The 24999-nt window shown below is 46.5% G+C and overlaps 1 protein-coding gene across 1 annotated transcript in view; it reads right to left on the minus strand.

The window, feature by feature from the left end:
- The window catches only part of LOC121097635 (sodium/hydrogen exchanger 2-like), a 30936-nt gene extending 6553 nt beyond the window's left edge, over positions 1-24383 (minus strand). Inside the window, exons 1-10 of the mRNA XM_040614783.1 lie at positions 24007-24383; positions 22253-22716; positions 21638-21888; positions 16425-16642; positions 13048-13244; positions 8144-8233; positions 5986-6056; positions 4683-4847; positions 3890-4001; positions 2427-2561 (exon numbers count right to left, since the gene is read on the minus strand). Of these exons, the coding sequence (XP_040470717.1) occupies positions 2427-2561; positions 3890-4001; positions 4683-4847; positions 5986-6056; positions 8144-8233; positions 13048-13244; positions 16425-16642; positions 21638-21888; positions 22253-22716; positions 24007-24172 (1869 nt within the window). The 5' untranslated portion in view covers positions 24173-24383. The remainder of the gene's footprint in view (positions 1-2426; positions 2562-3889; positions 4002-4682; positions 4848-5985; positions 6057-8143; positions 8234-13047; positions 13245-16424; positions 16643-21637; positions 21889-22252; positions 22717-24006) is intronic.
- Positions 24384-24999: the final 616 nt, after the last annotated feature.

The raw sequence follows: 24999 nt of genomic DNA on the forward strand, positions 1-24999 counted from the left end.
GCAGAACAGGAACGTGCGTGGCCGGAGAGCATCTAGTTTTTTCTTGCTGACTCAAAACCTGGAAGGCCAAACCCTTCCCTTTGGGACTACGAAAGATGGAGTAGCTGACAATTAGAAAAATCTCAAACACTAACCAGCTATGTTTTTCATTCATCTCCTTTTTAAAACAGGAAAATGCCGTTTGCTTGTCAATCTGGCATGAAACTAAATCAGAGTGGCTAGATTTTTTCCCCCAAAATTTAAAATATTGAGCTGCTTTTAATGGGATGAAATCTACTTTTCAGCACACTGTTCCTTCTTCCTGCTGACAAATTCTGCGATCTGTCCTCCTACAGCATAAAGTAACAGCATTCACCCACCCTCCCACCTCGTGTTAATATTCCAGGGCTCTTTCAGAACATTATCCCATTGCTTTTGGGTATCGCCTTATTTCTATTTGCAGTACAACGAGGCAGCTATTCTAGAACATTAGCAAATAAGCTGCCGATCACACAGAACACGCCTGGGTTTTCCTTTTGGGTGCAGAAGGATGTTTCTTGGGCTTAGAGTCATGCCATTTCGACGTCAGAGATGCCATGGGATTGGGCTCTCAGAATTTATATCTGCTTCACTCAGAGTGGCACAAAGCAAAGGTAGCTGCTGTAAAGAGGTGTGATTAGCACCAAGAGATGGCTTCTACGACACAGCAGTATTCAGCATTAAATTGGCATTTTGCATAATCCATAGAAGCGCTCACCGCTCCCATAGGGCACGAGCCACCATCCCTGAGTCAGTACAGAAACAGTGAATTCTGCGGCTTTTGCAATTCCCCTCAAAATATTCCACTCCCTGAAAGGCCAGCTGTAAGCAAAGTAACAGGAGAAACCATCTTCCCAAAGGTGCTACGTTTCCTACCAACTGCACTGTAGTGCCTAAGGGGAGCAGCAGCAAAGGGGAGAGCAGGAGTGCGAGGGTTAACAATCAAATGTCCTTAAAGTCTGTAACATCGTGCTCAAAATCAGCCCTAGTTTGATGTTGTTCTTTTGAAGTTTAATTATACCAAATGTTCTACAGGAACATGCCATGTTCTTGCCTATCTATTTTGAATTCTAAGTACCAATCAGCATGTAAATGATCAAATTAAATCTTTTAAGTTGTTTGCAAGAGCCGGAACACCTTTCTGTGAATGAAAGGCTGAGAATCAGCAGCATTTGGTGCGTTACTGCCGTTCTCAGTGGGCTCTTCAATGACTGGCATTTGAACAAAGAAATCAGAGTGGAAGAAAGCCTGAGGCAGTCCCAAGTTCTTCTGCTGTTGTGGAAAATTACTATCTAAATAAAGAAAGATAAATTATTTCTTTTTAAAAGGTCATTCTGTTCTCCTCCACGAGGGAGCCTTGCTGCCCAGACTAGAGGCTGCAGTTCGCACTTGGACCGTGCTCTAGTCCAAGCCATCAAAACCTAAGATGCAGGGAAGCGGGTGAAATTTAGGAATGGCTCGACAATTACTGCTGCTGACCTGGGGGGTGAGAGCAAAATACTGGGGGAGCTAATTGCTTCTCCTCCAGAGCAACAGTTACAGAGGACAGGAGGGGTTGAAAAGACCAAGCCTGCTCCTCCTGCACCATTCCTGGAACATTTCATCTTTCCACTGGGAAATGTTGGCCCAGCTTCTCTTGCTGATTCCCAAAGAAGCCAGCAAAAGTCTTCACCAGCCACAGACAACGTATTTACCTTGTTTCTCCTCTAATTCAGAACATGAACAGACGTGGAGCTGTGCCAGGAGTAAATTTGGACTCAAAGTGGTTCTCCCAGGAATCCAGTATGCAACACTTCCCTCTATTTTACTTTCTCCAAGTCAGCCCAGAACTATAGCTGCTTTTAAAACCAAAAAAAAATCACCGCTAGAATAAACAAGAAAGCTCGCAGTAATGTTTCTGTCCTTTCAGAAGGGTTGGGGCGGGGGGAAATCACAGAAAAGTTTCAAATATTTACAGTCCATCTGGACCGCTGACAATGGGCGAACCAAATTCCCGCCTTTGACAAAATCTCCCAGAAAAGAAAACATGGGAAAAACAGGCCTCTGAATGTACAGACTGAAACCAAATTAATAACATTTGCTCAGTAAATAACTTTCCTAGCATGGATGGAAGCCTGTGTTCACAAAGCACTGAGCGGCGCAGCATGTAGGATGGCTCATTTGTCTGTCAGGAGTTGGGTTGGGTTTTGCTTTTTTCCCCTCGGTATTTCCTACTCACTGGAGCACAACTTTGCATTGAAAGATGCTTTTTTTTTTTTTTTTTTTTTAATATAAGATACTGGGATTTGCCTTTAGAAGGAAATAGCACCAGCAATAAACAGCACTATTCCTAGTGCCAGTTACACCCGCGGGGAAAGGCAGCCCGTGCACGGTCTCTGCAGGTCCAAGCCTTCCCTGCTCCCTCTTACCTCCTTCCTGCAGCTGCCCGTGCCGTCTCCACTCACTTCCACCCGCAGGCTCTTGTGCCGGAGGATCAGGATCTCCTTGGCATGCTCCGCGGGCTCGGTCTCCCCGGGCAGGGTATGCCTGTTGTACGCCGGTCCCTGCACGTTGCACCAGAGAGACCACGTTGGCCGCAGGACCATCCCTCGCTCCTAGCAGCATTCCCTCACTAGTGCCTGTGTCTGTCAGGGGTCTTCACCCCCTCTAGCCATCCTGCCCAGTTATGGGGAAAAACTGATCTACCCCAGTACTGGAGGCAGGGATGGAGGGAAAGAGCCAAAGAAGGAAGACAGGACTCCAGCCTCTGCTTCTTCATGCAAAAGTGCCCAAGCAATCGCTGAATGACGAGACTGAGATGCATCTCTATTAGTCCAGGTGACACACCAACCTAGTGTAACTACTCTATTCAAGGTGTCTTTGGCCTCAGTGCCTCCGCTCCAATATTTTTTATATCGACCCCACCTTCATATATTAATCATACAATCAACAGGAACCATAAATCCTCTCCAAAAACCATAAACCAGTCAAAGTTAAATCTCCCACTAACATCAGTGGGAGCTGGGATAACTGTCACTAAAAGGGGTGAGGCTGGATTTAGGCAGGAGTAAGTGTGCGCAGGAGGTATTGCCTTCATCTTCATCCCGTTCACCATTTCTATAGTTGTCTCTCAGCCTTATCTAGTCGCTTCTCCCGGCTCAGCAAAGGGACAGGAGGGGGTGGTTGATCTCTCTGTGCTGAGCTGCCCACACCAGCTGCACCCCCAAGGACTCAGTATTTCATGTGTAATCCATAAAACAAAGGCTTAGGTGGATTTTAAGGATAAGGCTCCATGTACCGCCACGTGAACAGCAATTATAATGCACAGTCCTAGGTGCTGCAGAAAACCTCAGACAGATAATTCAGGAGTTATTCTGTAAACAGCAGGTAGCTTCTGCGCTATTTAACTAGTTGTACCAGTTTCACGGCAAGACTGCCAAGTGGTTTTAAAACCTCTGCAGATTAATTCTCACTTGCAGCTCACTGACTGTGTTCTCTTCTATGGGAAAAAATGCAACATGAGGATAACCCCATCCCTGCTCTGCCCTGTAGGCAACCAGGAGCTGCTGCAACTGCTGGATCTGCTAACCTGATGCCTGAAGATCCACGTGCTCCTCCTTTCTCCTTTCTGGTTCTGGGTACTGATGCCTAAAATACTTCATGAAATTATAGGCTGACTAGGTGAACCTTTCAAAAGCTGTCATGCTGAAAACAGAAATGTGCCACTGACTTGGAAACTGGATCTGGCTTCCACAGCCAACTATTCTCTGCTCACAAAGAGACATCATTAGTAATTATGTAAATATTCATAACATCTGCTCAGGCTGTTCAGATAACTGAGATAACTTTTGTTATTGGACATCTAAAATACAGATTGAGGGAAGAGTTATACCGTTCTCCTTATTCGGTACAGGTTCCTTGCCAATATTTCCTGTATGTTTTCCAGGACATCCGGATTCAGAGCATCCACCAGTTTTTTGTCCGATATGACAGTCCTGTTGTTTCTGCAAAAAAAACCAGAACATCTTAGTTTGGTAGATGCACAGCAGCGCAACCAGCACATCCCCAAAGCCAGAGCTTGCAGCAGCCCCCTGGGACCCCACCACCCATGGGCATAACCCTTGCAGACAGAGCTCGCTGCAGAAGTGGCATGTGGTGTTTGCACCGGGGCTGTGCCGCCCGTCCCTGTGCTCCCTGGTAGTTAAAAGGGCTGTGGGGAGCTGTGACCGAGCAGAACCCTCAGTGAGGGATGAGACGGCCGTTCTGACATGCAAATACTTGGCGCCACTGTCTCAGCTGATGCTCATGCTCACTGTTGGTCCCTCCAGTAGGCGTGATGGTGCAAAGGCATTGAAAAATGGTGGCAGAGCCTCTTCTACAGAGCACTGTTCCTGTGTAACTCTGGGGTATACAGGTGAGCCTCCACATACAAAGTCAGAATCTGTGTCCATCAATGCCAGTAGGTTGCTCAGCCACCTGACCGTTTTTAATACCCACCTACTAATCTTTATTAAATAGCATTTACTTTGCATTTGTCCAAGCTACCTTGCTCGTTCCCATGGGCTAGCCCAGCAGGGAAGAGAAGAAGAGGCAGAGAAGTTTGCAAAAGCTTTTCATACCCATTCCCTCAGGCAGGAGGGTTGGGAGGAGTGACGGGAAGGGGACGACTGCAGGGGAGCACTTACAGCAGGGATGGGTGAGAGGCAGCATGACCCAGCTGCCCTGCTTCTGCCAGCTCAATGGCGTGTTTCCTCTCCAGCTTTTCATAGAGGAGCACGATACTCGATTTTGGCTGGTCGTATTCTCGAAGTAGGATCTTCTGCAGGTATCTGCTGTTGAAATATTCTAATCTGTTTGAGAACAAAACAGGCTTAGCCTCTTCCCATGACTCTCCGACACCAAAATGGACCTGAGCAAGCCAGCAGGTTCCTAGCCCATGACTGCCTCATATTCTGTTATATTCCATTCCCTTCTTTCCAGAAATCAATGGTCCAAGAGGTCAATCCCTAATTATTTCTGCATTATAGCACACGAGCTCAGATATTAAAACTTTGCCAAATACAATAAAAACTCTCCTAAGTGCCAGGTTTATCATGAACTCTAAGCACTACAAGTACATACAGTAGCCCCAGGGGATGCAACAGGTTTAAACACTTCCAGATTTCCTCTCGAGTCATTTGCTCTCGCTTTCTGCTCAAATGCCGCACAACATTTGGCAAAAAAGTAGCCAGTACCAAATACCGATGCTCAAGTTTGGCTGGTTTTAGCTGTTCACAAACCTGCTTGCAAGGAGCCAGGACACTCCGCAGCACAGCAGCAGTTCCCATACCCTCTAGTGGCACTTCCAAGCATGGGCATTCCTAAGAAAATCCCTACCAGCTGCATCAATCAGTCCTTACCATTAAGTTAGCTGCATATTTCTGCACAGCCACGGAATTAAACCTGGTAATTTCCATTAGTATATTTGATGTTATTTGTATTTATTTAAAAATATATATATATATCCTACATGTGTAATCTACCAGAGCTTAATGAAAATTGAGCACTTTGCTACATAAATCTGTAGAGAACCTCTGTAATTTGTCAGTCCACAACAAGCAGTTGCCCCTCCAAGTGATGCAAGCTCATACATTTAATGTTAATTGTGAACAGGCGGGGCTGGGGTCCCCAGCCTGGCCGGAGGGCAGGGGCAGCACCGCTGCAGGCAGCGACAGGCTGAAGCCACAGGGGCTGTGCGCTGTGCTGGCATGGCCCCCTCGCTTCCAGCAGCTTTCTTTGTATAAGAAGGGGCAAACACAACAGGAGAAGAGAAAGGAGTGCCCCGAGAACCTGGTCTCACCTTGGCCAAGGAAAAGCTGCCTCCCTGTCACCAGCCTTGTGCCACAAGTTTGAACAAGGCTCAGCTGCCCACAGTGGAATCTTAGGGGATAGAAACCAGCCTCACTTTTTTCTACACACGCACACAGTTGCATTTTGGCAAATCCTTACTTGTCTTTCCAGTAGTACTGTCCCCAGTGTCCAGATATATCTTCGATGCCAGCCAGCAAATGATCCAAGAACTAAACAGAAGAGAGGATTTTGCTATACACCAGTTGCACGCATCGCATACCTGATGAATTCAGTAAGCAAACATCAAAAGCCAGCAGACAAAACGGGAGATGCTTTTAGGCCAGTACACAGTGCCGGCAAACAAGGAGAAGGGATGTCAGGCTAATTCCCAATCCAGTCATCCACGTGTATCCCTTAGTCCTGGAGTACAATAAGGGGTTTGGCTGCTTGCTTTCAGGTCTGTGCGAGCAAAAAATAATCGCTGAGGGACGTGGATATGCTCTTTGTGATATGTATAGGATGGCTGATGGCTTGCATGTCCTGCATATCAGGCCTTGATAAGCAGGAAATGCTCAAATTGTCCTCAAAAACCTCAATATGTCTCAGGAGATCAGTTATCTTCAGGATGTAGATGCAGATAACATACAAATGATGCTTTGACTTGAATAAGAAATACTGCCTTCCCCCAGACACTTCCCACTAAATGAAATCATTGGTCATATCATGCCTTATACAAAAACATTATTATTGTTTAAAATTACATTAAAAATCCCAGACAAGTCAATTTTTTCACCCAGAAGTTAAATCTCTAATTTCCCAAATTGCTTCCCTCCTACTGGCATTTCTAACCTGGGAGAGGGCTCTGCTCTACTGCAGGTCAATACCTCTCCACACTCAGGCCCTGATGTCCCTGGAGCTTCCTCCAGGTCTGATTTTTTAAAAGATTATTGGGGGGGGGGGGGGGGGGGGCAGGTCAGAGACAGAAAAATTTCAGAGTGGTTCGCTCAGCCCTGCAGCCTGGTACAGGTTTAGAGTCCTCACATTGCAGAAATTACCTGCCCCCCTGCCTCCCCATCACTGATCATCGCTTTTGCGAGCAAAAATATCCCGATGATGTGGACAGAAAAATAAATTTGAGGAAGAAAGCTGTTTCTGGCTTCTGCAGCCCTGATTTCCAGCTACCTGCATTGATGCCTTCTCAGCTTCATTGGTACATGGGCCACTTTCAGCTCACATTTGCTAATAAACACATTTGCAGAGATAATGTACTATTCACACACTAACAAAAGAAAAAAAGTATTCTCTGTTCGTGATAGGGAGAGACGCTTCAGCCTGTTGAACTGTTCTGAACCTCGGACAAAGCCCCGCAACACAGCCTAATTGTGAGGGTGCCAAACAGTTTTTATAAATGTCTTCAGACCCGATGTCTTCATTTCTAGCTACCCGAAAAGAAGACAAAAATGTTACTGAAAGATTCATACCTGCAGAAATGTGACTGGTGAACCAGTGTGGAAACAAAATTTTCCACTGGATGCAGATGCAAATGCAAAGCCTCACCCAGGCATGCAGAGCACCCCGCTTTCTCCTGTTGCTGACACGCTCTCTGAAGAAGTCCTCTATGACTAGAAAGCCCAATGTTTGGGTGGCGAGAAGGTGAACTAAGTTCCACCTTTGGGTTATGAACTCAGAATCATGGAATCACAGCCTGGTTTGGGCTGGGAGGGAGCTGACAGCCCCCCGAGCCCCAACCCCTGCCAGGGGCAGGGACACCTCCCACCAGCCCAGGTTGCCCCCAGCCCCGTCCAGCCTGGCCCTGAGCACCCCCAGGGATGGGGCACTTCAGTGGTTCCCTCCAACACAGCGCTAACCTTGCCCTCCCTTTTCTAAACTTTCTTGCAAAAATATCCACACTGGTGGTGGTGATGTGACTCACGAACACATGGGAGATCCCAACCCTGAAAGCAACCAAGCCTTGTTTTCTTTTTCACTCCTTCCAGAGAAGCAGAAAATTTGGAGTTTAGGTTAGAGTACAAACTTTTGGGTGAGTAATCATTGTTTTCTGTCATGTTTGTGCACCATTTAATGCAACATCAGCCTGACTCAGTCAGTGCTTTCTAATCCAACACAAATAACAACCCATGGTTCGGAAGCTGCATAGGACTTAAAACCTGGAAAGGGACCGAAGGGCAGAAGGTTCAGGTAAAACTGCAGATCTGCAGAGTCCCTGGAGGCACCCCACTCTTCAGAAGGACCATACTGCTACCAGCAGAGCCTATTGGAAAGCTCTTGGCCACATGTTGGCAGAGGTATCACTTACCCGAATATGGATCTGCTCTCCCACTGTGGGAGCACTCTCTCTTTTCCTCTTGACAGCCAGCAAGTCAACGAGAGGACGGATGGTCATCCCCTGCACACAATGACAAAAAACAGCCTTTCTTTGCATCAGGCTTTCTTAGCGGTACCTGCACTGGAACAAAACTCACCCACATGGCATGGTATGAGCCACAGCTTGTTTGCCAGAACAAGCCCTGGTGTCTGAGTGTCTCCCTCTGTTCTGTTTCATTAGCAAGATAAAAACCACAAAGCTTCAACAAGACTAGAAACTCTGTCCTCCCAGTTGTGAGCCAAACATTTTGTTTTCGCGTGGTAGTAGCCTGTCGACAGGAGCTCACATACAGGCTTCGGGATGGGGGTGGGCAGGGAGGGGAAACACTCTGCTCTCCTCATCTGGCATCGCACAGACCACAAAACATCAACCACTAATTCCAAGGTCAGACCTGCGGCTCGCTGTCGCCCGCGGCCCCCCAGCTGGAAAGGGGCTTGAAACCTTCAGAGTTCAAATGCCTGGAACAACGATAGCCCCGGCGACTTCACAGCACGCAGCCTCCACCAGCACCTGTCTGCTCACTTTTTGAGTATTATGCGTCACAGATCATTACTCCAGTGATCTTTGATGGCCAGCCGGTGGCTAAGTTTACTAATCAAAGTATCCACCTGGTGGGAAGGGTCAAGGGAAGAGTTTTAATGTCCTTTGAACCTCATGAGAGAATTTCTAAAATGCTGCTGTGGTGCATTTCTTAGCCTGACTTCAGTATGAAATGGCTTTTCTAGGACATGTTTACAGCAAAAACGATGGAGTAGTTGATGTTTATGACTTCTGAATGTCACAAATGCTGGCAGAGAGGAGAGTTGAACACATTTTTAATTGCAGAAACAATTAATATGTCATTTTAATAGCTAATAGCAATAAAAAATGCATCACTATTCAGAGTAAATAACATAAACCCCACAACTTCAGAAATAACAGATATTAAAAAAATTAAGTAGAGACAATATAATTTGGTCTCTTGCCTTCACTGGATAATCAGCTGCATTTTAAAGTGGCACTTTGGAGTTTTGTGACCAGGACTCCCAAACTTAGAAACACCTCTGGCCCTTCCTGACCTTGGGAACGTTATGGGAATCCCACAAGTCATTTCAAGCCACAGGTGATTTCACAGCACACCTGTAGGTACCCTGTGATGCTCCTGTAGCCACCAAGGATAACTCATCTGAAGTGCATCACCACACACTGACGGCTCTGTGATGGCTCGCAAAGTTCTTCTACCATCAGCGGACCAATAGCTGCTGAGTCAGTGTAGGCAGCAAACAACAACAACAAAACCTCTTCACAATTGTATTGGCTAACAATTTCATGGAAGGGGTCAGAGGCCAGCAGGCTGAGAGAGCAAACTTCAAATGGAGAACATGGTATTTCATTTTTAAACCACACTGAAAGGCGGAACAATGAGGGCTTTTTGTGACATTCCAGACGAGCCCACAGCTCCTTGGAGGACTTTCTGGTCTACATGGCACGTATCTAGGCCTGCTTAGAAGTGCTGAGGACCTGACAATTGCTCAGTCAGCCTTCTCAAAGTTATTAACCAGGCTTGTTGTGGGAAGAGCCTTATGCAACCGAGTTAGAAAGGCCAAAATAGATGAGTTTCCTGGGTTGTGTAATGCACCGATAGACCAAGGTGTACGGACAAGCCCAACTGCTTCCACATCGGTCATTATTCTGTGCAGCGTGAGGCTTTTCAGACAGCGTGGTCAGGGTTTCCAAGAAAATGAAGTGGGTTTGTGCTCTGACAAGATGTCTTTGCTGGCCTTCATCAGCTTAAAAGGGCCCAAATCATCTCACCCAGGCTGTCTCTCCTGTCCTCACACTGAGACACACACCCCCCCCAAGTCTGTACCGGTATCACTGTGACTATAAAGAAAACTTACTGCACAAAATAGCAACACTCCACTATCTACAGAAGTTGTTTTGTAGTCAACATTTTGCTTGTCCTTTTCACCCAAAGTGCCCTGCACCATGAAAGATGCTGGGATGGGAAAGATGTCCACACTTCAACCCTGCATCCACCGACGGGCTGGAAGCAGTGCCACAGGCTTCAGAAGCTGCAGGAATCATTTGCAAGCCCAGGTTTCTACAGGTCCCTCTTAGTACCTGCTTCTGTTATATTTACCTATTTTTTCCTGTGCTGAGCTACAGCAACATCTTTCTGGTTCTGCTTTGAAGTAAGTTTACTCCCCCTGCCCCATCCTCGAGCACACACCACGCAGGTACCTGGAACCAGGTGAGAGCTGCCTCCAGAGATGCTGCGCTCCCACTGAATGGCTGAAGGTCAGGGGGTCGCCCCGCCGACACATACCCACGGGGGACCCTGTTTAACTCTCACCCTTTCGCACGGAGATGACATCATCAGTTGAGCTTTGAGGTGACACAAAAGCCCTTTCCCCAGTCCTGGGAAGGACTTTCCGAAGGCTCGGCAGAATGGAGCTGCTGCCTTAGAACAACCTTTGTCTGAGACTCAAGAGCGTCTCTGCATGAGCGGACGTGCCTAGTGACCCTATCTTTTCAATTTCTGACCCACATTTGCATCTTAAAACTTGTCAACCTCCACCTAAGTGTGCTCCCCCCACCCCGGCCCCTGCTCGCTCCTTTCAGCCTGAAAACCGTGCCCGGTTCAGCTGCCCTCAGGTCTCAGCTCCGAGCCCATCGGCACGTCACACTTGCTGACCATGTTTTGCAGCTCGTGATGAGGGTTCGGTGGATGTGGGGATGCACAGAGTCAGCCCCAACCCTCCACATTGCCCGGGCACCCAACACCCCCACCTGAGGGGTTTGGGGAGGCCACGTGGAAGGGATTTGCTCTTGAGGGTGATGCTCAGCCATGGGCCATGTGGCAGCTGTCGCTGTGAGCCGCCGTCTCCCAAAGCCCCAGCAGCTGCTCTGCTCCCCCCATCCGAGGGCGGGAGGGCAGCCCCGGGTCCACAGCTCTGCGCGGACCTCACGCCCTGCCGCAGGAGCTCCCGGCGAGCTCTTCCGCACGGTGCCTTTCCCAGACCTCCATCCCACTTGCGTCAGCCCTACAGGGACCTCCTCTTAACTTTTTGGGATAGAGCACACCAGGTAGACATCAGCCTTGCTCACTTTGCAACCGGACAGCCCCAGTTTTTCCATCCTCTGCATCCTCCTTCGCATATGACAGCATTTGCCAGGTGAACTAAAAGGTGGATTTCAGGGAAGGGATGCTTGCCCCTACAGGCTCGCTGCTGGGCAGAGGGGAGGCACATCCACAACCTCCTCCCACCGAGGAAGCACGGAGGCTCTCACCACTAGATGTCACAGCAATGCCGAGAGCCGCTGCCTGCTCCTCCCCAGCCCTGCAGCACAGGAACTCCTCACAACTCGGGTTCTCCCTGCTCTAGGCACAGCCTTTCCCCATCATACACCTGGAGGGTGCTAATTAAGAATCCGTGACAAATAAAGGCACGTTAGTAAGGAGAGCAGTACCAGCAGCAGGCTGGCCAGCCTGGGACCCTGTCCGCTGTGTGACAGCAGCCAGGGGCAGATGTACCACCTCCCATGGGCTCCCCAGGAGCAGCCCAAGCTGCAGGTGCTCCTACAGCCTTCATATAGGATTGTGCTTTGCAAAACACACCCACGGCAAAAAACAGTCTTTAAAAAGAAAGGGGAAAAAAAACAAACCCAGGAAAAAGATAGTACATTCGTGCTTGAAACAATAAATCAAATATCTCTGAGCAACAGTGCTGTGAAGGTCCACCTCCCTCTCCTACCCTGGCAGATGAACACGTCCACAACCACTCCGTGATGTGGGCAGGTTGCACTCACTCACAGAAGTTTTCCCACTGGGTGGGAAACAACCCAAGAATCGCCAGGGCAGAAGGAGAAAGAAGGTAGACACAGGGCTTAGGGTTCCTTTATAAAAGAAAAGTTAGAGGCAAATAAATCAAATGTGCTATGACTTTATTTGCTTCTGATTTTCCTTGCCTGGTATAACAAGTCACACCCCCACATTTTTTTCTCCAGTTAAAGCAATCCCCTTCCTGCTGCATCATCATAAAATAACCGCAGCTGCTTTGCTGCATGAACTTAAAAACATCTCAGATGTATATATAAAGTATTTTGATGAACAACTAAGGTCTGTTGTGGCTTCAGCTCTTGGATGCACCAGTAAAATGGAACTTCTCAGAAAACATTAGGAAGTCACTCCTTCAAAATTAGGTCCCTTTATATTGTCCCGTTTGTGAGCTACCAAAACTGAGATGACCAAACCATAAACCTCTTAAAATTCTTGCTGTCAATGTTCAGAGCGTTTAGAGTGTTTCCAGTCATCCTCCACCTTCTCACCTTTGGGATCAGCAAAACTGACCTTCATTACTGCATGGCTCAGGTGGCATTTCAGTTCATGACAAGATCTACAATAAAAATTAGTTCTTACCTTGCTCAAAGAGCAAACTAGTTGTAGAGATTGGTTTGCATTGGCTTTGCTCTCCCATAGAACATGCAGAAGCACTACAGCACTACTCCAGAGAGGAAACCTATGCCAGCAACATCCTTCACCGTTTTCACCACTGCTACCCCAATACGGGTGGACCAGATCAAAGATGGGACAAGTTATCATGGAAAATGATACAACACACGTTGTAAGTCAACAACTGCTAGCCAGCCTCATGAACGTGTGACACATTCTCACACTTCTGCCTCTTTCAGTAATAATTTTAGATTTTTACACGCCTAGCCACTCAACGGAGGGGAAGTTTTAATGACTGGTAAATCCTAATATCCATCTAATGGCTTAGTACCAGTTATTTGTCTGGAAAATAAGTCACTCTCATTCTTTACATCTCCTGGTGACACCGAGATTGTTTTACCTGTACAAACACAGTGAAGAGGATGACAACAGTTGTCGCTGCAATGAAAAGCTTCTTTCTGTGAAAGTCGGGGAGCAAGAAAACCAAAGAGAAACAAATAGCTCCTCGGAGACCCCCGTAGGCGATAATGAATTGGTCCTTGCTGGTGATGGTGTTCACATTAAATCTGTTCACAAAGAAAGTCAGCACAAGAACCCCTGAAAAGCAGGAAAGAAGATGGGAGCACATCAAACAAAAGGAGCAATTTGATAAAACTCAATCCTATGATGTATTTTACAGTGAAACATCACTGAAATGGTAAACACCGGTCACAAGGAACCAGGGCCCAAAGTGGAAAGTTCCCAACATCCCACTGGAAAAGGGCTTTGCTTCCAGCCTGGTCCAAAAGGTTTGCATGTGATTTGTCCAGATAAAAAATTAATCCCCAACACATTTCTGATTTGGGGGATTGCAAACACCATTGAATGGCCACAGTTCTGGGGGTTTGTACGACTGTAAGTATTTAGGTAGCACATATTGTAGCAAATTCTCCTGGTTTTTAACTCAGCCTTGTGCTTACCACAGTCCGGCTGGGAAACCAGAGTGTCTTTCGGGACTCAGCTCCACAGGGGTGTTTGTGTCATCCTGCTCCCATGACCGTGGGTCCCCAGAACACACTGTCCACCTGGTGACTCGGTGTTAAGCATCAGCTAAATGCTGAACAAACAAGAACTACTGGCAACAGAGGATGTATGAGCACATTTATTTTGATGGTAATTAATTAAGTTTTATAGGGCCATTCTATGGTCATGTGTCAGCTGAAACTTTACCCATATAATGATACGGCGCCAGATCCTCAGAACCTAATTGAAATCTTAATTGATTTATTCTAATTGGTGATAACAAACTATTTAATTGCTTGGGTTAAAAATGCTCTCGAGGCAAACCATCAGCAACAGCTTAGCCACAGGTTACCCTCCAATTTCCAAAAGTTTCTAAGCAGCAGCTTGGATAAGTAGCTATATTCTGCCTGCATTAATGATGTTTCTTCACAAATCTTTCACTCAAAGATTTACACTGTGCAAATTTAAGACTGCGCAAGGTGACATGGCAATTGATGTAAATTATAGTCATTTGCAAATACATAAACAGATGCAGAAAGGTACAAAAAGTCAGGCCATAAATCAGTAAGCCGTGATCTTAATACCAACAGATACAATAAACATCTTCTTTCCTGAAGATATACGGCTGTTTTGAGAACTGATGACACAGGCCGTCACTGACTTTTGCTAGGAACTAGCTGGATCCACATCACTATGGTTTTTCTAAAGGGTGTTTGTAAAACAGTGCACTTGTACGTATCCAACATCTTCCCACACACATACAACTAAAAATATCTGAACTCTGATTGCATGTCAGCGCAGTTTGAAGAAAACAAAAAGCCAGCGCTGTTTAGGAATAGGGAACTCACTAACCGAACCTTGCAACACCTTCCCCAGCTCTGGAGCTCTGTGGAAAGGGCGCCCAGACCAGCAGGCATGAAGTACTTCAGTGTCAAGGTTCTTTGTAACTTAAGAACAAATAAATACGTTAAATAAAGCGTACCTCAGATCACATCTGCGGCTATGGTAAAGCTCACACAGTGCCAAGGATTTAAAGGAACAAAATTTACAGGATCTGATATCCTGGCCTTTGTCTTAATTTAATCCTTCCTCATAAATTATTATTATTAGCATGCCCTAAACTAATTCAAGACCAGTTTGCTCCAAGAAATTACATACAATTAATCATTTTGAGCAGATTATATCTTCTTCTAGAGAGATACCTTCAGAAAGAGCAGAAGGAAGCCTCGTTGGTGCTTGGATAACAGTTGAATGTTAGTGCTGTCATGCAATTAATGTATTTTGCTTTTCAGATGATCTCTCTGATATCAAAGTAATTCCAGTCCCCAGGCTTCAGCAAAATCATTTCTTGTTTGAGAGGAGAGGGAGAATCCAACCAAGGACCGGGGCACAGCTGACACCCAACCCCAGCACCATCATCACAAGAGTCCCCCATTCCTGCAAGCAAACTCCCTGGGCACCTCCCAGCTCTGGACCAGTGCCTCCAGCAGCTCCAGAGCTGCTGGGCACGTCGAGCAGGTAGGGCTCTCCTCCCAAGCACCATCTCCAAGGCAGGTGTTTCCCAGCCCAGCTTCATGCAGCACCCTGCCCCGCTCGCATCCTCCCGGCATGCTTATAGCTCTCCAGGAAGGTGCTGCAGAAAAGGCACAACATCAGCTGTGCAAGACTATCTTCAGCCCTGGTTTGTGTATTCTCATTTAATTTAAGGGGAATTTTGAATGGAAAGAGGGGTTTCTTTCCTGGCTGCAGTGCTGAGCCCTGCGCTAATAGTGTGCTGCATAATTAGAGGATGCAATCAGAAGAGCAGCGTTTGGAGAGCTGCAGCAGTCTGGTTGCACTTTCATAATGTTACTGTGTTCCTTATGTCTTGCAATAAAGACATTTTGAACTAGAAAAAGTCAGACTCACTCAGAACTTGTTTCATTGAGCAAGTCATTTAAGAGCAAACCACTTAATCATAACAAAACATTAAAATGTACACATAACTGACTAATAAGCATGTTTCCAAGTATGTTTATGGTGCAGTTACTAAAACAAACCCTGGCCTGTATTACCAGCTAATGAAACCCATTCCGCTATGTGTTGCTAATCATGGCCTGGCCTATTTAAGCAATTTCTCGAAATGTCTATCAAATTTGAGTTCACTCTCTTTGTGGTTCATAAACATAAATCCCGTTGAATACTTTTAGCTCTCAAATTCTTTGCCAAAACGCGAGCTCTGTTCCATTTGCAGACACAGTTAATATACACAACCATCCATAACTGAGGAGCTAGGCACTCCACTCCGCACCCACGTAGGTGACAGTAACTGCACACTGTAAGAGGCACTGGAGAATCAGCCTCTCGGAACACTAAACCAGCTGGTACAACTGGGGACAATGGGAGAACACTGCACCTGGTGTTCTAGTCGTTTACAACGAATGAAATCAGGATCCCAGAGTATGCCGGGACCAGGACTCAGATTTTCATTGTAACTCATCTCAAGAAGGTTATTGTTAGCCATAATTATCAGAGGAGTATTTTCATGCATAGCTCTCTTCCTCTTGAGATATATATATATATATACATATACACATATATATACATTCACACACAAACTTTGGTCACTTTTTTACCATGAGGCTGGTCAAGGGCTGCAGTAGGTTTCCCGGGGAGGTTGTTGAGTCTCCAGTCATGGAGATACTCAAAAGCCATCTGGACACAGTCCTGCCTAGCTGACACCCTGCTTAAGGGTTATAGATATAAAAAAAAATAAAATCTGTAATTTCACCATACCTAGTGCTCTCCAAATGAGACAGAAAATGACAGTGAAGCAAATGTATGGCCAGTTCCACTCGTGATTTTCTCCAATGGTGGAAACTCCAAGAAAGATGAAGATGAGGGTATCACTGACGCTGCTCCACATCTTCATGAAGTATTTGACTGTGGTGTGAGACTTCAGAGAGATGTTGGCCTCCACGTAACGTTTCATGCCCATGGCACAAGCAATGATGCTGAGAAAATGAAAACAAAACAATAAAATTGACACATTGTTATTTATTTAAAAACAAATCGGCTTTGTCAGGTCTTAGGTATTTGCAGGTGCTTCAATTCCTACATCAGCCCAATGATATCAGGAGGACCACCAGGATGATAAGATACTATGCAGGTCAACCAGACTGTCTGAATCTGGTTTTTAACAGATAAACAACTTGCCGTCTATTGCACTTATTATAGCTACACAGCCATACCTACAATTAACTGCACCCAGCTCTTCCCATCACAACAACCTGTTTTCAGCCCTTTAACTCCAACCACCTGGGCTGAAGAGTTTCATGCTTAGCAGTCCCCATCCCCTGTTTTGCCTGGCTGAGAGAAAGACATTCGAGGGAACGGGAGAGTTGTTTCTCAGCATGAGACGTGTAAATAGGACTCCTGTGAGTTTGGATGGTGTCTGGTCACTACAACAGATTCTTGCAGGACTCTGGATCAGCATAGTCTAAGAGCAGCCCCAGTGCTGTACCCTTCACACAAGGGACCGAACCCAGTCTAAAGCTGGAGAAACTCATGACATAGCTCACGCTGTGTATTTCTAAGCCTGACGGGGCTGGCACAGTAGGTTATTTGGGCACAGCTAGGAAGCCATCGACTCCACGCAACCCACAGACAATAAAACACTAAAGCACACTCACAAGGCTGCACAACGAGCCAAGAAATGCTGTTGCTGTAGTCAGAACATCTGACCTCCTCAGGTATTGAATATCCAAGGTCAATTCAGAAGTGTGCAGCACCAATTAAAACTTCTGCCTTGCAATTTCTCATGGATAATTGGTTCTTCAAGTTGCAGGGTATATGTGGTTAGCCTAATCCATCAGCTTTTCAAATAAATACATTATCAGGCCAGCAGTTTTAAAAGGTCAAAATAATTGAGCACTCGAAGAGCCAAAGTTCCATATTTCTTTTATGTTTTTACCTGGACAGCAACATTTTGTTCTAAATATTTTACCAGCGACAGAAAAGCAGTTTTAAGTTTCTGAGACCTGCTTTCCATTGGTATTTGGTAACGCCATCCGCACAGTTTTATCACATCAAAAATTCCTTTCACATGGGACACAGCGGTTTCTCTTCATATCACATCAAGCGCAGACAGGGCCACAGAAGATCCTTGGCTTGCAGAACTGTACCTGGGTCTGGCAGACTGGCTTTAAACACCAGCTTTAACCGAAAGCTACAAAGCCGTGACCAGGACAGGTAAGTGACCCATATAGATGCAAATAGGTGTTAGGATAGGTGGTGGCCCCTGCACCACATCATCCATAACATATCCTCTCAGCTAAGAGCTGGTCAGAAAAGAGCCATGCGACTACTGCTTTGCAGCAAAACCATCACATTTAACCGCAGAATTTCACAAAGGAGATTCTTTGCATTTTGGGGGTTGTGATGGAAAAAAAACAGGGTTGCCCCCTGGCAAGCCTGCAGATGGGCAGAGCTGCCTGTGCTCTGGTTAGAATCAGAGCATCACAGCCTGGTTTGGGCTGGGAGGGAGCTGACAGCCCCCCGAGCCCCAGCCCCCCGCCAGGGGCAGGGACACCTCCCACCAGCCCAGGTTGCCCCCAGCCCCGTCCAGCCTGGCCCTGAGCACCCCCAGGGATGGGGCACCCACAGCTGCTCTGGGCAGCCTCTGCCAGCGCCGCCCTCACAGGGAAGGATTTCTTCCCAGTATCTGCCCTAAGTCTGCCCTCGGTCAGCTTAGAGCCATCCCCCCCCCGCCCTGTCACTGCACCCCCCCGTACAAAGCCCCTCCCCAGCTTTTCTTTTTGGATGTGGTTTTATGAACTGTATGAAACCAAAGACCCCGATTCTCTCCTCCACAGCTATGTATTTATTTCGGGAAGATGCTGTCGTCCACTGCATTGCTGCTCCTCACCTGCACCACCGCCACCCGACGCGGAGTGAGGGCCACTTGCCCTCTGGCTCAGCAGCGAGCCCCCAGCTCACCCTCACCGCCACTCAGCACCCACCGCTGGGCCCAGGCAGCAGAACGGGCAGCAGCGACATTCATTTCTGCTGTACTTAAAGCACTAAGCAAATCAGCAACACTATTACGGGAAAATACTTATCAGATATTTGGTTGGGAAAACAATTAAGAAATTAGAAGAAAAATAAAATCTTTTTTCAAATGAATATCCGCTTCTGCCCACTGTGAGTTACTGATTACAGGGCTTTGCATCCAAACAAAAAAAATCCCCAATATGCATGCAACACATTTCTATATCTATCACTTAAAAGTAATTGTTATTTGGTTTTCCTCATTACTGTGAAAACACACCATACTTTTTTTGAAGGAGAAAGAAACATCTGGATTTGCCTGAAATTAAAACTGGGCTCCAGGAAGAGGACTTGTACTAAAGGTGCAGGACACGAAAGGTCAGACTCAGGAAAGCCACGGTAACCCTGCTGGGGAAAGAGACCCCGCTTTATCCAGCAGCATGAGTCCAAGACTCAAATCCGTTTTTCAACTAATGCTGTGTGAGTTCACATCTTTCACCTCCTAAAAAAATGTACCAATACTTAAAAATATTCTGAAATCAGTCGGTTTTGATTTACCCTTTTTTGACTGATCCACTTTGCTTAAAGCACTGAGCTAGAAAGAGTAACAGGGATTGAACCACAGGCTAAAAAGAAAATAATGAATTCTTCTTTTCTGTACTGGCCTCAATAAATAGTGGGTAAAATAGTTCTACCTAGGAACAAAGAAGCCCAACAAATGTTTATGGTCAAGTGAATTCCAGAGCCCTGGTTTGGGAACACTTATCAGAGAATGGATATGGGCTCACTCCGGATTCACGGAGAAGGTATAAACTTGACCTGTCCTGCCACAGCTTCAAAGATGGACACTGCTACTGGGGCAGGGCAGGGGCATCAAACTAAAAACATTTGCAGAATTGTTTAGCGGATTGGGTTGCATTCACAGATTATTTTTTTCTTTGACTACATAGAATTGATTTTTTTGGCAATCATATTATTTTTCAAAGAAACAAACTGCCAAGATCTGCTTCTTATAATATAGTATTCCCTGGTCACAAATGAATGAATTGTTTGAAATCAAGATATATGAAAGAGGCATTTATAATGTGGCAATTATAAGGCCAGCGGTGCAGGATTCAGCTGCCTTTGCAATTGTTTTGCTTTAGAAACAATGCATTATTCAAAAGAATGGAAAATGGGTTCCATAATGGGTACAGTAGATTGTGATTGATAGGAGGAGACACCATTAGGATTGAATGTTTTCTGCTCTGTGATGATTATGCAGCATATTTATTTCACCGTTCTGACTTACATCCCTATAAATAGGCTTTCTCTCACCTATTCCCAGAGCTAGAATTGTTTTCAGTAATGCTAGGATATTGCTTCCATTAACCATTCAAGGAAAAAAAATCTGCCAGATATAGGAATGGTTTATATCCAAAGCAGTATCATTAGTTTTAAAATAGATCTTCCAGATACTCTGTGTCTAGTGATACCCAACAGAACAATCAAGATAAAAATTAAAAAAAAAAAAAAAAGTCAGATTTATAGTTGTTTGCACTGTAGCTATCAATGCAGTCTAAGTGCACTTTACAGTCTTTTGGGAAATATTAAATAGCTCGTTGTGATCCTCAGCCCCAGCTGACTGAAGTTCAGGTAGGAGAACCAAATGCAACAGATACCAGCCCACAGAAGCCAGGACTGAATTGCTCTGGTTCTCGTCTGTCTCTGCTTTCCCAGGTGAGCTTTCTTTGACCATTAGGATTATTGCATCTGTTTTTTTCTCAGCACCTGCTCTGCAAGCGAAATGCACGACGAGGTAAGCACGAGGTTCAATTGCATCCCTTAAAAGTGAAGGATCTGACCCAAAATTACCCGTTTTATCAAGAGACCTCCCCAATAAAAAGAAAAATAAATTAACTGTATTGTCTATAAACGACCATTTGTGAAAGACTGAATTTACAGAAACAAGTCGTTTGGCTTCATGACCGGAGAAGCTGCCCGGGAGCGGGGAGCGGGCGTGGGGCTGGGCTGTGGACGGGGGTCCCCGTGCACCCCGCGTGCTGCCCTTGCTGCACGGCAGCTCACCGAGAGACCCGCCGCACTCCGAAGCCCTTTGGAGACTGAAGAGCGTACGGGGCTGACTGCGCTGTAGGAAGCTGCAAGCAGTTTGGTTTAGCACCTTTGAAGCCTCTGAGAACCGTGGCTGAAGCAGATTTCCAAGTGGAGATCGAGAGGACGGGAGACACTGTCACTCGGGGGACCAAACTCCAGAGCTGCACCTGAACTGCGGCGGTAAGTCAGACTCTTCAAAGCAGAGGTTTCCTCACAGCCTCCACTCCCAAACAGCAGGAGTATGGCCAGGCTTTTGGCTCTGTAGGGGATACACAGCTCCCACCCCATGACTCGCTTTGCTCAGTCCCCACCTCTGGGGCCACCACCCAGAGCCAGCTGGTGGGGAGGGGTGCGGATGGGGAGGGGGACACTACAACAGACGTGTTGTACACTGAGACCAAACCCTTCCAAGGAGTTGTTTAAATACTTCTTGTAGCTCTTCAAATCTTGGTTTTGACTAGGCGATGTGTGGACAATAACAAAACATGCCAAGAAAGCTTCTCCTGGCTCTGCCAAATCTACTAACACCTCACTGCTTGGATGTCCGAGGTTTCCAAACAGAAACCATGGAGCTCAAAGAAGCATTCCTCAACAGCCTCCATAAGCTGACCAGCCATGGGAAGCTTGCCCAGTGGCAGTCATCTGCATGGCTTGTGACTTGCAGCTACTGCCACTGACGTGTAACTGCAATGTGTGCAACGGGGTTACAGCTCTCCGCTCCTCCACAGGCTTTTGGACTCGCTCCTCGCTGCTGTACACAGGTTTCCAACTACTAAGCAAACTTACTTTAAAACTTTTACTGATACTTTTCAGTAAATACAGCCAGAAAGCTTTCCTGGACAGGTGAGATGCTGGGACATACTTACGCCACGATCCCCGAAAGGTGGAACATCTCGGCAGTGAGGTAGGAAAGATAGCTGTACAGGAAGACAAAGAGCGGTTCGATGACCCGGATATCCTTGGTGAACCGCGTGGTAAAGGCGGCGGTCATCCCAAAAGTAAGACCTACTAACACTCCTCCTAGTCCGACCACAAAGAATTTTCCAACTCCAGCAAAAACATCCACAGTTTTGATGGTTGGCATTTCACAGAAAGATCGAAATAGCTTGTAGAGCACCTGGATGAAAAACAAGAGACAAACAGCCGTCACCAAGTTACTCACTAGACACGGCCATATGTAGCAATGACTAAAATACACTGCTGGGATGGATTTCTGCCAGCCAAGGGTTAGCATCCTTCTCTGGAGGTCAGGCTCCTACCAGGGGAGTGCTACAGCACTTCTGCCTCAAGACATACCGTTGAAGAGATGTTCACCTGAAAGCTTCTCAGGACCCGAGGCCAGAGAAGTGGGCCAGGAGTCCTCTGCTAGAAGAGGCTCTTGATGCCTTTGTTCTCCCTCTGCAGATCCCACATCCCACCTCTTGGCACCTGCCCATCTTCCCTCTAGACGTTAAATACTCATAATAAAAGCTCGTCCTTACCACCGTCACCGCATCGTTCAGGAGCGATTCGCCGAAGACCAAAATGTGTAGCTTTTCGTTGACGTGTATCTCCTCAAAGACGGCTAACACAGCCACGGGGTCCACGGCGGCGATCAGGCTGCCGAACAGGAGGTTGTGGAGCAGTGACACGTCCTGCAGGCGAAACGCTTTCACCTGGCAGATCCCGTACAGGGAAAAGCCGATCCCAAACACGTTCCATATCGTCCCCACCACCGCGTACAGGAGGATAGTGCCGATGTTCTCAAAAAAGGGACGGCTGGGCATGAAGTAACCTGCATCAAGCACGATGGGTGGTAGAAGGTAAAGGAAAAAGATATCGCTGTCCATAACGGGCGGTGACTTGTCATTTAAGCCATAGATGATTCCCCCCATGATGAGTCCTACGAATATCAATAAACAGCTTTCGGGAACAACAGAAGGCAGCTTGTTATAGAGATGGAACCCTGGAAGGGGAGGGATAAATAAAAAAAATGTATTATCTCACCAGCCCAAACTGGCTAAAGAGCACCAACCACTCCTGGTCGGGGCGAGGAAGACCCCCACGCTCCCGCCCCCATCGGGCTCCACTCAGAGCACCAGTAACAAACACACGCAATTAAGGTGGAGTCACTCAATAGATATCAGCTAGAAACATCTGAAAAAGGACTGAAAAGACCAGACTGTTGGTTCAGACTGCTTTTCACCACAGCATAAGGTTAGAGATATATTTTTTAGGTAATACACATATAGAAAAAGGAAATAATCTGCACAAATAAAAAAAGTGTAATTACCTACAATGTAATCTGGTTCACAGGCTACCTTCAGCACTAACATAAAGAGCAACTGCTCATTTGAAACACAACACAGATTCCTTCCACACATTAAGAAAAAAAAAACCAACACAAGAAGCATTCCTATTAATTATAAATGGTGCACTTTATAATCTTAATATTATTTAATCATTAAAACTTAAAGCTAAAGGCAACACTGAAAAATGTCCAATCAAGAACAGCAAAATAAAAAGACAATTTCCATCTGACTGAATCTGAGAGGCTTCTCCCTTCTGAGGAAAAAAAATAAAGAAAAAAATGCTGTAAAATAACTTTTATAGCTGTAATTTAACAGAAGTGAACACAATTCCTGGGTGGCAGGGGGAGAATATATAATTTTGACTTTCCTATGCCCAGTTTTGCAAAGAAAAAAAAAAAAAAGTCCAAGTTATACAAAATATCCTTTCTTAGGTGTTGTTACACAGATAACCTCCTCGATGCAAAGGGATTTTATTTTAGGCTGTATAACACCCTGCACATGGACTGAATTACTCCTTGCAGCTGGCCAGGCACAGGACCCTTTTATAAGAACAAGGAGGATTCATTTTAAGATGAAGATGTCAGTGGACAACCTGCATGTAGCGTAGCTGGCAAGCTCATCGAGATGGAAGCACACCTGGGCACATGCTGCACTTAAATAAAATCCCTTCTCCTGGAAAGCCTAATATTTTTTGTACTAACAGAACAGCATGCAGAGGCATGACCTCCTAGATGGGAAACCACCATTTCCAACGTTGCATTCCAAAAATGCAACCGGGTAGTTATTTTCCATGCGTGCAGTACGTTTTACACACAGTATGTGTATCCTTAGGACTTGGCACGTTACCTCAGGCTCCAAGATTGGAGGAGAGGTGACACAAAGGCCACCCCACCCCTGCCCACCCCATCCCCACAGAGACCCCCATCCCTCTCAAGGTACCTCACCTATTTTGGCCAAGGATGCAAGCATGATCCAGAGCGTGATTTCAAAGGGGACTTGGACATGCTGATAATCCAGAGAGAAAAACGCGTGCTTTGAGGATTCGTTGCCCTGGGCTTCCTCGGCAGCCCAGCTGACGTTCTCCAGGATCACATCTTCTAGCAGCGACATCGGTGGGGAGCCCTGCAGGGCGCTGACCCTGGTGGCTTGGAGGATGGAGGAGAGCAGGGACCCAGCTAGGACAGCAGCTGCAGTTTGGCACCTTGGCCCCAGCCCCTCCGTTTGCCCTGGAAGCTCTCTGCCGGGGGATTTGGCAACTGGCTTCTCCTGGCCGTTGGCTCTCACTGCTGCAGGCAAGTGGTTGGGAGCGCTGCTGGGGACACCGGAGCTCGGCTCGCCCTCGATGCGCGGGTCACCGCAAAGAGAGGAGCAACTGCTCCGCCTCACGCTGACTCCCCTCCCTGGTCCGTTAGTTTCCAGCTGGGAGACTGTGCTGGAGAATCGCACCCTTTGGCACCGTGTGGGCAAACGCGTGGAGGTTCCTCCTGCAGATGCTTCCCTGAAGGAGCACCTTGTGTGCCCTTAGCCAAATCACACGTCTGCGCATGCTTGAGAAAGAGACAAGTTGCATTTTAGTCCTAACTCATGGCATATTTAGGCTTCCGGTCTAAATCCTTCTTGGAGGGGGCAAAAAAAAAAAAAAAAACCACTAAAAAATCCTTCATCGCTGCTAGAGCAGCCAGGTTTGATGGAACAGGTCCCACATAACACAGCCCCATCCAGAAATGGCCTCACCTTCCAGTGGACTTCACTGGGTTTCTCCAGTGCCCACAGATACCACACGGCAGCAACATTACTGAGAGCTACAGTTTCTGTTTGGTGAATCAAGCAAAGCTTTTTTACACCAAACACAGAGCGGCAATGCTGCGCTGGACGAGTAGGTTTCAACAATTACTTAAAGCTTCTTCCTACAGTAAAGGCCACCAGGAAAAATTACT

This window comes from Falco naumanni, chromosome 14, assembly GCF_017639655.2.
Source record: "Falco naumanni isolate bFalNau1 chromosome 14, bFalNau1.pat, whole genome shotgun sequence".
NCBI classification, from domain to species: domain Eukaryota; kingdom Metazoa; phylum Chordata; class Aves; order Falconiformes; family Falconidae; genus Falco; species Falco naumanni.